At 37.6% G+C, this 15,804-nt stretch overlaps 1 protein-coding gene across 1 annotated transcript in view; it reads right to left on the bottom strand.

Moving 5' to 3' along the window:
- The window catches only part of Vamp7 (vesicle associated membrane protein 7), a 50,863-nt gene extending 35,737 nt beyond the window's left edge, over positions 1–15,126 (bottom strand). Inside the window, exons 1-3 of the mRNA XM_004672649.2 lie at positions 14,990–15,126; positions 5,798–5,952; positions 1,613–1,670 (exon numbers count right to left, since the gene is read on the bottom strand). Coding sequence (XP_004672706.1) covers positions 1,613–1,670; positions 5,798–5,943 — 204 coding nt within the window. The 5' untranslated portion in view covers positions 5,944–5,952; positions 14,990–15,126. The remainder of the gene's footprint in view (positions 1–1,612; positions 1,671–5,797; positions 5,953–14,989) is intronic.
- Positions 15,127–15,804: the final 678 nt, after the last annotated feature.

The following is a 15,804-nucleotide window of genomic DNA, read 5'->3' as shown; positions in this document are numbered from 1 at the left end:
AGATGTACAAGGGGGCACACGCGTCTGGAGTTCGTTTGCAGAGGCTGGAAGCCCTGGCGCGCCCATTCTCTCTCTCTCCCTCTATCTGTCTTTCTCTCTGTGTCTGTCACTCTCAAATAAATAAATAAATAATTTTTTAAAAAAAGTGTGTGGACGTATGTGTGTGGGTGTTGTGTGTGTGCACTCATGTTTGCATCAAATCACAGTTCAAGAAATTTGAGGCTCAATTCTGATCATTCCAGATTTTTTGGTATTTCTCATTAATTCTAAACTTTTTCACTCTAATCATTTCAGACATAGTTGGACTTTATTGTGAAACCGGGGCTAAAAATCATTGTGATGATCACTGTAGTTGTCATTTCCACTTAGTTTAAATAAAGGATTCTTAAAATAGGGTCAATGGCCAAAATTCAATGGGCGCTTGTAATTGGATAGAAAAAATATATATTATTGCAATGTTATTTTCACTTGTCTTTACCCTAAATTTCAATTGTGAATGGAGGAAATAAAGGAGTATTAAGCAGTAACTGTAGTTTTGTCACCTATAGAAATCTTTATATGCCATCAAAGTTACAGATACATTGAAATTATTTAAATTCATCACCATATGAATATTATTAAGTGATCACTTCCCAGCCTTTTGGCTAAAATCAAGTATCAAAATTATTAAGTATTATACTCATGGGTAGGTCTTAGCAATGAACCTACAAGGAAGTATACAAATTATTATATCATTTTAAAATATTCTGAATGTTATAAATATATATTAGCATAATTAGTTTTGTTTAGAATCATGTATGGTCTACTTCACCCATTTAGTAACAGTCTGAATGTGACCAAAAGTGACAAAAGGATCTGTGAAAATAAAGTTTAAGAATCCTGACCTATAGCAATCATGAGAATTCTATAACTTTTATCAGAAAGCAGTTTAGCAATTAGCATATGGTAGGTATGACATGAAAGGACATTAACTTTAAAAGTGAGAAGAGGGAAGGGTATATACTTTCCTTGTTACTACAATACCATTAAAGAACACATCCCCTCTTCATTGTACATAAATAAGTAATAATGATATTCCACACAACCATAAGAGAAACCTTCCTGGAAAGAAACTGACAATGAGGAAAAAAGATAAAAGTTACTTGATAGCTTTATTAAGTTATATTTTGGGTCCACAGCCGGCAAATACAAAAAAAAAAAAAAAAAACCTAACCACTATAAATATGTTTACATAGCTCACATAATATACTGTCATTTTGTTTCACCAATTGCCATATACATCAAAATTTCATTTACTATTGACTGAAGGAGGGGAACAATATATTTAATTTGGTATTCAAGTTAAACATTTTGAGAAGCTTTCAAACCAATCATAATTATAGGCACCAATCTCACTATATAATAGAATAAATACAAAAGTTAGAAGGGATTAAACAAAAATTTAGCTTATCTATATATATTCAAATTTTGTCATATGCTGCTCCATATAACAAATGCAAACTACACAAAAAACTTCTAGTTATAAAGTTTTGCCCACCATAAGTATAGACAATTAAGAACTGACTGTATTAGTATACATAGTGAAATAGCAACATGTATTTAATTTACTTACATCATCAGTGATACAAAGATACACAATCCTGTCTTGGCAGATGTAATGGAACAAGTAACTGTAAAACAAAAAGTGTAAAACTTATTGTGATTATAAGCAACATTTCTTTCACCTCTATGTATAAACATTCTGATTCTCCCCTTGCCCATACATCTATTTATCCAGTTAAACAGCTGAAAGCAAAGAAAATATGAAAAGAAACTCTCTATCCCACCTAGTGAATTACTCATTAAAATGATAGCTGTAAAAGCATAATTGGACTCATCTGGTAGTTTGAATGTGAAATGTTCCCCATCGTCTCATATGTTTGTAATTCAGCCTCATACTCAATTTGGGAGGTGAAGCCTTGCTGGAGGAGGTATGCTTGTGATGGGCCTTGGGATGTTAAGTTAAAGAACCCCTTGCCAGAGCTAGCTCATTCTTGCTGCTGCCTTCAAGCTGCTGTGGCAAGATGTGATGATCACCCTCTCTGCTCTGACATGTTTTCCCCTCCATAATGAAACTTCCCCTTGAGGCTGTAAGCTGAAATAAACTTGTTCCTCCCATCTGCTGCTGCTTGTGGCTGGGTGTTTCATCCTAGCAATGAGAAGGCAACTGCTACAACTCTTAATGTATGAACAAGAGATGATATCTTAGAAGTGACATACAATTAAAATTAATCCCCAAAGGGCCATGTGGTTTTCTTTGCCTTTTTCTAAATTGAAAAAACAAACATATTTCTTGCCAAATACTCAACAGTAACATTTGAGTGTCTGCTCTGATCCAGTTATGTACTAGACACTAAGGAAACAATATGCAAAACTATCAGTCCCTACACAGTACAAGGAATTACAGAGCAACATAGGATGTTAAGGGCAGTACATAGTGCTCTGGGAACATAAAGGAAGCAGGAAATTATCAAAGGATAAAAGTGATGTCTGAACTAAGACCAGAAGGTTAAAGTAATAGAGAGCAATATAAAGTGCTAGCAAAGAGTATACAAGAATGAGAATTTTTTTCCAGAAAGCAGTGAGAACTGACGACAATCAAGATCTATCAAGTTAATGAAAGCTGACTCCCTGTCATATGTACCACCCCTTGCACAACAACTAGGGTCTAGGTGAAACCACAGGGGAACAACCTGAGCCAGGGCGATGGAGACAGACACTGAGGATACTCAAAATGCACCAAAGCAGAAATCCAGAACCTGTTGACAGCTCAGCACTAATGTAGACATAAAGCACACACCAAGGCTCAGCATATTTTGTGGGAGAGAGGGCAGAAAGAATGTAAAAAGCACAGGGTGGGAGGGAATATCCAGATACATTGCCCTCCCCCAATAATGACTGACTGCTGCTTTCCTAACTCATAACCCACAACTCCATGGTTCACACCAGCAATCCCACTAAGGGAAGACCCTCAGTGGAGTGGAGACAGGAAGAAGGGAAATGATGGTACCAACATATGATGTGTCCATGCAAAGTTTCTACTTCATAAACAAAGAAAGAAAAATAAAGGAATCGGCAAGCATAGGATTTGAAGATAAAAGCACACAATGGATATAAAACAATAAAACTGGTTCATATGACTAGAGTATATAGTATATACAGAAAAAAAAGTCATGGACAGAAAAGATTGTGAAAGTAAGCAGATGTTTAATTATATAAACCTTTACGATTCACATTGGGCATTGTTCTAAATAAAAAAGATCTAGGGCTGGAGCGATGGCTTAGCAGTTAAGGTGCTTGCCTGCAAAGCCAAAAGACCCATGTTGAACTCCCCGGGACCTACATAAGCCAGATGCAAAAGGTGGTGCATGCATCTGGAGTTTGTCTGCAGTGGCTAGAGGACCAGGTGCACCCATTCATTCTCTCTCTCTCTCTCTCTTTCTCTCTCCCCTTCTTTCTCTCTCCTTCTCTCAAATCAATAAAAAGAAAAATATTTTTTGTTTTTTGTTTGTTTTGTTTAGGGTTTTCAAGGAAGGGCTTCACTCTAGTCCAGGCTGAATTGGAATTCACTATGTAGTCTCAGGGTGGCCTTGAACTCATGGTGATCCACCTACCTCTGCCTCCCGAGTGCTCAGATTAAAGGCATGTACCACTACACCCAGCAAGGAAAATATTTTTTAAAGAGATCAAGTGCCAGCCATGCTACTATCATACTTGTTTTTTAATAAGAAGCTTTTTTTTTCCTAAGCTTAATTTCTATTATGAAATCTTGTAAATTCCAAGACTGAGTTAGGTGCCCTTCCTTTGTGAGTCTACATAGTACGTACTATTTGTTCATGTTGGAGCACTTGCCATGCTGTATTATCATTTCAATCTTCATTATCTCTGTCCCCTGACTATAGGGCTCCTTGATGATACACATCATACCTAGGCATACCATGGACAACTTAAACACATGTCACAACCTGAATGTTATCATTTTATCTGTAAAATTAATCTCTCCTAAACTACACTGGGAAGTCATCGCTTGGTACAAAAAGGTCACAAAAAAATCAAGATATATTGATAGTATAGTAAATGCTATGAAGAGAGAAAGAATTTAGCATTGAATAGTAAATTGGTAAGAGTAGCTGGAGAACAAAACTAAGGACTAAAGTAGTGGAAGATGAGGCTACTGAAAGAAAAATATGAAGAGTAGAGAGAACAGACTAACAAACTTGCTACTCATCTCTTTGGTTTTATCTTCACTATTCTCAGTACATTCATTCACAGAGAACAACCAGCAAATCCCTAAATATGACTGCATGCCTCCATAACTGTGTATCTGCTATTCTTTCTAACTAGAATATTACCTCCATACTCACTATTTCTCATTCTATATTATATTCATCTATGGATTCCACTGATTCCCTTTTAAACTATAATCTCTACTAGAATAGTACTATATTTCTTGTTATATCATCATCACCAAGTAAAGTGCCTAACAATAGTTAGGTACTATGTTAATATTTGCTGAAAGAATGGACAAAACTTGCAAAAGTGACTCCATAGAGATGGGAGGACCAGGACGAGATGCAAGTAGATAAGAACAGCACATAGAAAACATTTTCTTCTACTAAAATAGTCACTTTTATACCTTCCTTTAAAATATCATTTCAATAATAGGATAATTGCAAGTTAAATTTGTAAGTATTAAAACCAGACATTTTACTGTCATAGAAAATGTCTTGTGCTAAGCCATGTATGTTGGCTTATATCTGCAATCCCAGTACTCAGGAGGCTTTGAAAGACATTTTTAGGTTTTTTTTTTTTTTTTTTTGGTTTTTCGAGGTAGGGTCTCACTCTGGTCCAGGCTGACCTGGAATTAACTCTGTAGTCTCAGGGTGGCCTTGAACTCACAGCGATCCTCCTACCTCTGCCTCCTGAGTGCTGGGATTAAAGGCGTGCACCACCACACCCAGCTGACATTTTTAGTTGTAAATGCAAAATGTTTTTGCAAAGGTAGAAACCATTAGTTTTAAGATTTGTCAACTAAAACTATGTAGCAACTTTGTATGTTTGCACAAAAGTATTTGGGAAACAGATTGTACTAACATCTCGTCCTAAGTGTCTTTTGCTATTATAGAGTTTTAAGTGCTTCAAAACAAAACACAGAATGGTAATTTGGGGAACTGTGATTAAATTGTTGGTGCTGCTTATATCCAGGAGCTCAGACAGGTAAAGTGTTAAGCATTTTTATTTCTCAAATGGGGGATATTTTGCTAGCTCATTATAAGAACACAGAATTATCCTTCTCCTCCTAACATTTTTTTTAGGAAGAGTTCAATGTTTACTCAAACAATGTTTAATATCTTCCATTGCACCAGTGATTTTAGAAGATGATTTAAATATTGATGAGGGTTGTGGGTTTTTCCATATACCTTTTTCTTCTGTGGATATATGAGACAAATACATTTTTAATAGAGTGTGTAATGGAGGGGTAAAAGGCAAATACCTCTGACTTGCCAAAGAAAATAAAGGAGGTACAATGAATATGCTAGGTTTTAAGCTACACAAAAGGTTGTTTCATTGTGTACTTCAGGTTGATCTGGAACTCACTATGTAGACCAGTCTGTAGAACTTGCAGTGATCACCTACCTTAGCCTCCTGAATACTGCTTTGTTAGCTTATTCAAATTAATCTACCTAAAAGCTTGTTTTCTAGTTTTCTACTGCTTTGGTTCCTTCCTTCCCTCTATTACACACATATCAGAACTCACTTGCCATGTGAATATGTTAGTTTATTATTTTCGGAAGGTATCTTAGCCAGAATCTGCTCTGTCACCTCCAGGAAGTTTCCTCCACACCAAGCATGTTTGGCAAGAATAGTGGTTCCCCTGGCAACAACAGCAAACAGAATTGCCATGGCTTCGATCTATTAAAAGGAAAAAAAGACACAGGTTTAGAATATTTCTTTGACATAATCTTTGAAAGTAACTTACTATCATTTATCAATAGCTACCAGGAGATAGTATTGAACAATGCGCTGCAATATGAAAATTAATAGACAATAGAAACTTGGGGTATAGCTCACTGGTATAAAGTATACTTAATATGCATGAGGTCCCGGGTTTGATTCCTAGTACCAAGGAGAAAAAAATATGCTCAGTCTTCTACAAGCTGACAACACAAACCACTGATTCATACCAGTGTTAGAAGTCTATTTATAATTTATATAGCAAAAGCAGCTGATATCCTTTTTAAAAACAAAGACCATAAATAGCAAAGGGCTATAAAGATATCTTCACATCTAAAAATTAATCCTAGGGAAATAGTTTAAGAGAAATTAGACTGTAGATTCACAAAGATAACTGCTAATAATAACCCATGTTTATTAATGCTCACTATGTGATACCAGTTTTATTACTTTTTAATTATTAACTCTTTAATCTCATAACTCAATGAGATATTGTTACATTTCTATTATAGATAAGGAAAACTGAGGCACAGATGACTTAACAAGTTGTCTCAAAATTTCAGAGCTAGAGAGAGTGATTTAAACAAAGGCTGTATGATTTTAGAATCTACAGTCTTATGTCTATATAGTATACTGCCTGGAATATGAAACAAAGTAAAATTAACCCAACCCTTTGACAAGAGAAGAATAATTTTATAAAGTTATGGTAGTATCCTTCATAAACAAAATACTACCAAAACAATATGCCCTGAGTTTTAAGCTATTTTCCTTATGTTTACCTGTAAATATATGTTATTTTTCCTTAAAAAGATCAGTTTCCCCTTTTCAATGGCATAAAGTTACAGAGATGAAAAAAATCAACACTTCAATCTAATATTTGTTAACATGCTCATTTCACCCAATAGACCAGCAATTTTCAAACTGGAGTACAAATACAAATCATGTTGGATGGCAGAATGATAGGCTATTGCTAAAAATTCAAATTTTTAAAATAATCTTTTAAAATTCTGATTTTGTAAGCCTGAGGGTCAGGCTCAGAAACTTGTGTTTAAAACAAGCCTGTCTGGATGTCTGGTGATTCATACATAGAACCAGAATTTGTTTGCAGGTTATAAAGTGCTCAGGGTCAGTTGAGTCCTGATTGGAACTCCCATACCAAAGATTAGAAGGTACTCATCTGTCTTTTCAGCTGAACTCCTCTTGTGATCGCTTCTTATCCCTATGTCTAAATAAATTTGTTACTCAGAGCTATGTCAGTCATTTTCTTTCCAGAATCTTCCATACAAATATATACATTATAGTTTCCAAATCACTGTCTCATGCTTTATCTTCCTTGATCCAAAATGCCTCCTTTGACCGCTTGTAGCATGCTACAGTTACTATTCCATTTCTTAGGCTCTTGTCTATATAGTATCTATGCTTCCCTACCTCCTTTTAAGGCCTCAACCTTCCAAACTCTACCTTTGCTCTTAACATGCCACATATCATACTTCCAAGATCACCAAAAGCCTCTATATTGCACAACACAGTGATCACTTTTTTTCTCACCCTACTTGACCTCTAGGAACCATCAACGTTATTGGCTAATCCTCCTTTTTGAAACATTCTTATGTATTTGGCTTCTTTTTATTTTTTGTTTTGTTTTCTTGATAATTGTTTTTTTCCTTTAACTTACCACTAAATGTTGACTTTGCTATAGGACTGATACTATACCCTTCTATCCCAAGATGAGCTCATGGGTATCTGGCATTTAAAGTATGACTTCAGGGACATTTTCTTCAGTAGTGTAGCCACTGTTGTTTGTACATCAGTAAATAACCTCCTAACCATGCTCATGCAAGCAACCCTAATTAAACTCAATGGGTTACCAAGAAAAAGACAACAAAGAAGGGAGACTTCTTGGGAAGAAGGGATTCAGCAGGAGTGGGAGAAGGTAATGGAGGTTAGTATGATCAAAATACATTATGAGCATTGATAAAATTGTCAAAAAATAAAATGAACAAAGCAAATTTTAAAGAAAGAAATAAAGTATGATTTATCTGAAGATATACTGCATAAGAAAAAAAAAGAACGTGTCAATGATAAAAACCAAGGTACAAAAAAAAAAAAAAAAAAACAAGGTACAGCCATCAATAGAGGGGAAAAAGGTAGATTAGAGACCCACAAAGACCAAGGAGCTTGCAAAAAAACCAGCAAGCTCAGGGATTAGTAAGAGACTCCAGCTCAAACAAAAACATGTGGAAGAGTGATAGAATAGAGGGGGGAAAAGCTTCTAATCTACATATAATGTATTTTGATCATATCAATCTCCATTACCTTCTCTTGTCCCTCATCCACCCCTCAGTCTCTATGAAGATTCAGGAAAAAAAAAAACAGCTTTGCAATGATACAAAAAAAATTATTTTGGGGGGGGCTGTAGGTTCATCATTAACCAACCTCAGGTAATTGCTTAAAATGCCTTAATTTTAAATTATGTTAATAAATATGATGCCTTTATCTCTTTAAGTACTATTACCATTATAGTAATGTGCTAATTAGAATTTATGTGAAACACTGAATTCAGTCCTGGGTACCTCAAGACTGGACAGAAGAAAGAGAAGTGACAGTAGCATGTGAGTAATGGCTGGAGAGACTAGAGATAGTTAACATGAAAAAAGAGAAGGGAATGTGAAAATAATTTTCAAGTTAAAGAGAAGGAAATGTAAAAATAATTTTTAAGTTTCTGGAAAATGTACACACATACAAACGAATGAATTGGAAGTATACTATACGTGTGTTTGTGTGTGTATGAATTGGAAGTACACTCTTTGGAATAAAAATAAGAACAATGGATAGAAATTACAGAGAAGGGGTGTGTTTTCCTCAATAAAAGTACTTCCTAACTAAAATTCACTAACTGTTAAACACTGAATAGGTAGCAACAGAAACCTGACTTTCCCATCATTAATAAGAGTTCCATCTTCTGTCCTATACTGTCCAAAACTACACCTATAGTCGAATATTTTTGCCCCCACTGGAACTCTTTTGTAGTTAAATATTTAACATAAACAACAACAGAAGAAAGAACACTGTACTTGAAGTCAGAAAAACCTGGTTTTACTAATTATTAGCAGTGTATGAATGCCTAATAAACCACAGAATGTTATATAATATTCATAAGAAAAAGCATTTAAACATAAGCCAGACCAAGAAGCAGAAAAATCTAATGGACTACAAAGTACTCAATACTGTTTCTCTTTAATCTCTTAAACATTTCTCAACTTGGACCAAGAGGCATCATCCTAATTCTACTTGAATCCTGTTAAGAATCTTATAACAGTTTTCCCCGGCTTCCATTAAGAAAGTACTCCAAACCAGTTGGCTTACTGCTAACAAAAATTCTAAGGTGCTGGTAAGGCCATGGTTCCTCTGAAATCTATAGGGAAGAATCTTTTGTGTCTTTCAAAATTCTTGGCATTCCTTGGCTTGTAGCTGCAGCACTTTCATCTCTGCCTCTGTAGTCACATGGTGTTGTCTCTGTGTATTTGTATTTTCGCATAATATGGTCTCTGTGTCTCTTCTCTCCTTATGAGACCAGTAATACTGGCTCAACTGTTTACTTAGTATTTTTTAAGTTACATCTTAATTACATCTGCAAATAATCTATGCCTAATAAGTTCCCATGCACAGATAGCAGGGGTCAGGATTTCAATAAATACTTTTTGGAGGACACGATTCACACAAATTTTAAAAAATTGATCCTACTCTGCCCTCATAATTCACAATCCTCCAACTTGCCTCTGTCTCCCTCCCCTTATAATTCACATCCATCCAACTTGCCTTTCTCTGATCTCTAAAACCTCTAAGAGGCATGTCCTTACAACTAGGACCCAGAAAGGCAACCTGTAACAGCTGAAGTTAGAAAAGCTATTGTAGTCAGGTGGTGCCCACCTGCAATCCCAGTGATTGGAAGACAGAAGCAGGAGGATCAGGAGTTCAAAGTCAGCCTAAGGCTACATACATAGTGATTTGCAAGCCAGCCTGAACTAAATGAAACCCTGTCTAAAAATAAAATCAAAACAAAGAAAAGCCTGTTGCTACTATGTTAAGGTTCTAATTTAAAAAAAAATACTGTGTGCTAAACATTTGCTGATAGCTCAATAAAATATTATGGCCAAATCTAAATGAAGACTCTAGACACGCTTTAAAGAATTAGAGTGTGGATAAGATCTTGGAGTTCATTATTAAGTTTATGAGCTGTTACTCAAGGGAAGATGTTGAACTAGGGATACCCAGCATTCTCCTGCAGCTCCACCAGTTGAAACAAACATTACATGTGTGGTTTCAGGGAGAGCTGGGTGCCAAGGAAAGACAACAGTAAACAGTCAAGCGAGACCAGATGAAATCAAGCCACTATAAAAATCAGTTTGAACTGTGCATGGTGGTGCCTGCCTTTAATCCCAGCACTCAGGAGGCAAAGATAGATTGCCCTGAATTTGGGACCAGCCTGAAGTTTCATGGGGAATTTCAGGTCAGCCTGTGCTACAGTGAGACCCGACCTAGAAAAAATGAAAATAAGCCAGGCGTGGTAGCACATGCCTTTAATCCCAGCACTCAGGAGGTAGAGGTAGGAGGATCACACAGAGTTTAAGGCCACCCTGAGACTACACAGTGAATTCCAGGTCAGCCTGAGCTAGAATGAGACCTTACCTCGAAAAACCAAAAAAAGAAAAAGAAAAAAAAAAAAGAAAAAAATTATATAATAGCCTATTATGGATCCACATAAAGCCAATTGCATAAAATCTCATGGGTGTCTGGCATTCATTTGCAGTAGCAAGAAGCCCTGGCATACCCATACTCTCTCTGTGTCAAGTAAATAAATAAAAATATTTTGAAGGGCTGGAGGGATGGCTTAGCTTTTAAGGCATCTGCCTGCAAAGCCAAAGGATCCAGGTTTGATTCCCCAGGATCAACATTAGCCAGAAGCACAAGGGGGCACACAAGTCTGGAGTCCGTTTGCAATGGTGGAGGCCCTGGTGCACCCATTCTCTCCCCCCTTTCTCTGCTAAATAAATAAATTTAAATTTTGAGCTGTGTATGACTGTCCTGGACCATCTGTGTGTGTTTACCTTTAAAATGAACAAAGGCCAGAGAGATTGCTCAGTGGTTAAAGGTGCTTGCTTGTAAAAATAAACAAAAGCATATAATTCAGTATTGCATTTACATTCATGTTTTTGAAGGCACAGGTGGCAAGAACCCCCCCCCCAAAAGACAGTGCTTAATTTTTAATGATGTCTTAGAATCATATATTGCTAATCTTAAGTTTGAACATCCTAAAATCATGACAATTATGACTCAAATACTGTCATACTCCTGCCTTATGTATGTATGTGTATATGTATATGTATAAATGTATGTATCGGTTTTTTGAGGTAGGGTCTCACTCTAGCACAGGCTAACCTGGAGTTCACTATGTAGTTTCAGGCTGGCTTCAAACTCACAGCAATCCTCCTCCTTTGGCCACCCAAGTACTGGGATTAAAGGCATGCACCACCGCACCCAGCTTCCTGATTCCTGAATTTTAAAGACAAAAAAGTTGTCTTTGTAATAATAATTTACAATGGAATCATATCTGAATGGCGTATTTATTTTTTAAAAAACTGAAGCTTTTATCTAACAATTCCAAAATGATATTATGGCAGAATAGTATCACATACAAATTATCTCAGACTTAGGAGAATATAATACTCAAAGGTGTGGTTTTACTAAGTGAAAATTAAAATATAACTATTCAAAGTAAAAAAAAAAATTAACTGCTCATATAGAACATGGTAACAGTAAATACAAAATCTAAAGAATGCATTCTAAAGTATTATTTTTATTGTTGAAAGAGGATGTACTATGTTCTTTGTTGCACGTGTGTGTGGTGTGCACCCATGTTTTTATGTGAGGATACATGTGGAGGGACATATATGTATGTGTGCACATGCATGTGCAGGCCAGGGGTTAATGTAAAATGTCTTCTTCAATCACTCTCCACCTTATTTTTCGAAACTGGGTCTCTCACTAAACCTGGAACCTGCCAACTAGGCTAGACTAGCTGGCCAGCACACCCCAGGAATCTTGTCTCCACTTTACCAGCACTGGAATTACAAACACATGCCACAGTACTCAGCTTTTACATGGTGGGACAAAGCCATCTCCCTAATCTGTGTCATGCTTATTCTTTTTTTTTTTTTTTCAAGGTAGGGTTTTACTCTAGCCCAGGCTGACCTGGAATTCACTATGTACTCTCAGGTTGTCCTCGAACTCATGGTGATCCTCCTACCTCTGCCTCCTGAGTGCTAGGATTAAAGGCCTGCACCACCACACCACGCCCACCTTCATTCTTTTTTTCCTTATTTGTATGTGCAGTTATGTGCACAGACATGCACATGTGCTGAGGCCAGAGAAGGATGTTGGGTGTCCTCGTCTACTGCTCTTCTACCTTATTTTATTTTGGTTCTTTGAGTAAGGGTTTCACTCTAGCTCAGGCTGACCTGGAATTCACTATGTAGTCTCACGGTGGCCTCAAATTCAAGGCACTCCACCTACCTCTGCCTCCCGAGTGCTCAGATTAAAGGCATGTGCCACCACTCTTGGCATCTTCTACCTTATTTTTCTTAAACAGAGTCTCTCACTTGAACCTGAAACTTGCCATTTTATGGTTAGACTGGTTGAATTTCAAACTCCAGAAATCCTCCTATCTCTGTCCCACCTTAAGGTGGCTTTACAGATATGTGCAGCCATATTCACCTTTTACATGAGTGTTGAGGGTCGAACTCAGGTTCCATGCTTCCACAGTAAGTGCTTATTCACTGAGCCATTACCCCACCCACATATTATGTTAATTTGTGCAATGGATTTAGTGCAATTTTTTCATAGGGCATATACCACAAAAATTAAAAATTTCCACTCATGCATAGCAAGCTAAAAATTAAGTTGTCTGTGAGATTAAGAGGAGATGGCTGTGATGCTAAGGAAAAAAAAATGGGAACTCATTTAAAACAGGGTGGTGGGCTGGAGAGATGGCTTAGCGGTTAAGTGCTTGCCTGTGAAGCCTAAGGACCTCAGTTCGAGGCTCTGTTCCCCAGGTCCCACGTTAGCCAGATGCACAAGAGGGCGCACACATCTGGAGTTCATTTGCAGAGGCTGGAAGCCCTGGCGTGCCCATTCTCTCTCTCTTCCTCTATCTGTCTTTCTCTCTGTGTCTGCTGCTTTCAAATAAATAAATTTAAAAACAAACAAAACAAACAAACAAAAAAAAAACCAGGGTGGTATGGAACAAAAGACAGAGGTGAGAACAACCTGATGAGTAAACTAGCTTGATGCACAAACTAAGTCATTTGAATTTTGTCAAAGAGAAAGTCTTTCTATTCCCTTTAAAACATATGTGCTGAGGTTTACTGTATGACAGCCAAAGTATCAGACAATGGAGATATAATGATAAGAAAGTAGGGATTCTTATAAAGTATAATGAACAAATAAGAATGTCTATAATTGTTCATATTTCTTAAAATCCTGTCCTTATCCCACCTTTGTTGGAGAAAAAGAATGAATATAGGCTTCAGCCCATATGTTATCAATTTCCTCAGTTACTGCTAATTATTATTTTTCCTTGAGAGTTCAAAATGTTTGTTTTATTCTGTTTTCCAACCCAGTGACTCAAGTATTTGTTGAGTACATGAATGAAAACTCAATGCACTTTGACTTAAATTTATTATGAATGATAGGTAACTCTATCTTCAATAGGACCTGGTTAGAAGAATATTTTTTGCTACCAAACTATCTCCCTAATTCAAACAATATAGTTGAGTTGATAGTAGCCCAATCCCCAATTTTTATGTCTGGGACTTAGTAGGAAATAATCCAATTACAGATAACCCATGAGTTCTGATGCAACAGCCTTGAAGGAGCTAGAAAAATGAAGAAAACTGCCATGACGGACAAGGGAAAGGAAAGGGTGTTTACAAAAGTCAGGTTACAGATCAAGATTATTCTTGTTAGTATCAAAATACTTTTGGGTGGTGATCTGAGACCCAATCTAACCCCTCTGATTTTCACAGGATAGAATTCTACACTGTTAATTCTGCATTAACCAACCTATCAATCTCATACTGATTTATTATTCATATTTATCCCTGTTCCCCAAACATCTAAGTTCCTAACAGTAGTTACATTCGGCATCCTGTTTGCAAGCAGTTCTAATCCCCTGCATTTACTTCTTCAATATGTATTTCTTAAGTATACAAACAGACTTGCTTGCAGTCATGGCTATTCAAAGGAAAAGAACATTTGAAACATGAAAGTATCATCTGGAATCAAAGGTGGGAGGACAGTGGCAGAAGTAATTGAGAGCAATTAATAAGATAGCAAGAAAAGCACTTAATTGATTGGTTATGGGAATCGGCGGTATATGTGTCAAGGGGTCAAGTATATGATCAACTTGATAGACAGTGGCCATCAATAAAACAATAACAAAAACATGCAGGTCCGACACTGAGATAATAGGTTTTAAATAGAGATCTAGTTCCTACAGGAATTGAAGCGAAAGAGTAATATCAATTCTGGGAAGGGCGTATAGGGGGCTAGGAACTCACAAAGAAGCATGAACCAGAAATAAAAGGTGAAGCAGAAAGTGACGTCAGCGAATAAGGGTGAAGGAGTTTTTAGAAGACCGGCTGCTTGTGAAGATTCAAAAGTATGTGGAACGCCAATGAGGGAAACTTCGTGTTTTCCCATCCTGTAATGATAACTTAAGTGGCGCTTTTAGATATCCAACATCTTTCCAGTAGCATAAAACACACTTCTCCAAAACGACCTGCTCAACAATACAAAATATCACGTCAACACCAGAGAAACCCAAGTCACCCTTGCCCTGCCTTCTCAATCCACTCTAGCACCTTCTAGTTTACACCTCCGCCCTCTCTCCACCACCGTCACCTCGCCTCCCGCAGAGAATGCCCACTCCATTTACCTGTCCGAGCACCCTCTGAGGGTACACGGGCTTGTGACCAAGGGGCGCTGGTCTGCCCAGGGTCGCCCACAACCCGCACCCAGAGAAGACGCTGCAGACTTCCGTGTAAAGCGCCCCGCCTACGCATGGCCTCCTGGGAGCGTGGGCTTTCCTCCAATGGGAGCAGGCTGTAGGACGGGATCGGGTACGTTCCCAATCCCCGGCACTTCCCAGGACCCATATTGCACTCTGGGAGTGGTAGTTCCGACTGTAGTGTCGACGCATCTGCTACACGTTAACAACTCTTGTCATAAGCAATATCAAACATCTTACAAAGAGATCTGGGGAAATGACAGCACAAGGACCTACCGGTATTTAGTCATCAAGATAATGAGTCCGCTTCCCCCGTCATCGCCCCGCTTAGTGTCAGCAAGTGATGTCGTCTGTTACATCACAGACCAAACAATCTAACATGAACCACCTCTAACCGTATTTTCTAACTTCCTTGTGTCTCTCGGCAATCATTTACTCCATTCTTTTTCCACCATCACCATGTTGTACTTTCTTTTGATCTAAGCCTTTACATCCTTATTCCTCTTGCCAAAGTAGCCCATCTCCTTGTTAATTTTTATTTTTGTGCAAACAAAGACAGATACGAGAAGGAGAGGGAGGGAGGGAGGGAGAAAGGAGAGAGAGAGAGAGAGAGAGAGAGAGAGAGAGAGAGAGAGATCGCGCCAGGGCCTCCAGCCACTGCAAAACGCACTCCAGATGCATGCACCACCTTGTGCAGCTGGGTTTATGTGGGAACAGGAGAATTGGACTAGAGACGTTAGTCT

Source organism: Jaculus jaculus, chromosome X (assembly GCF_020740685.1).
Source record: "Jaculus jaculus isolate mJacJac1 chromosome X, mJacJac1.mat.Y.cur, whole genome shotgun sequence".
Classification (NCBI taxonomy): domain Eukaryota; kingdom Metazoa; phylum Chordata; class Mammalia; order Rodentia; family Dipodidae; genus Jaculus; species Jaculus jaculus.
The sequence above is the reverse complement of the archived record's forward strand: the minus strand, read 5'-3'. Positions and strand labels throughout refer to the sequence as shown.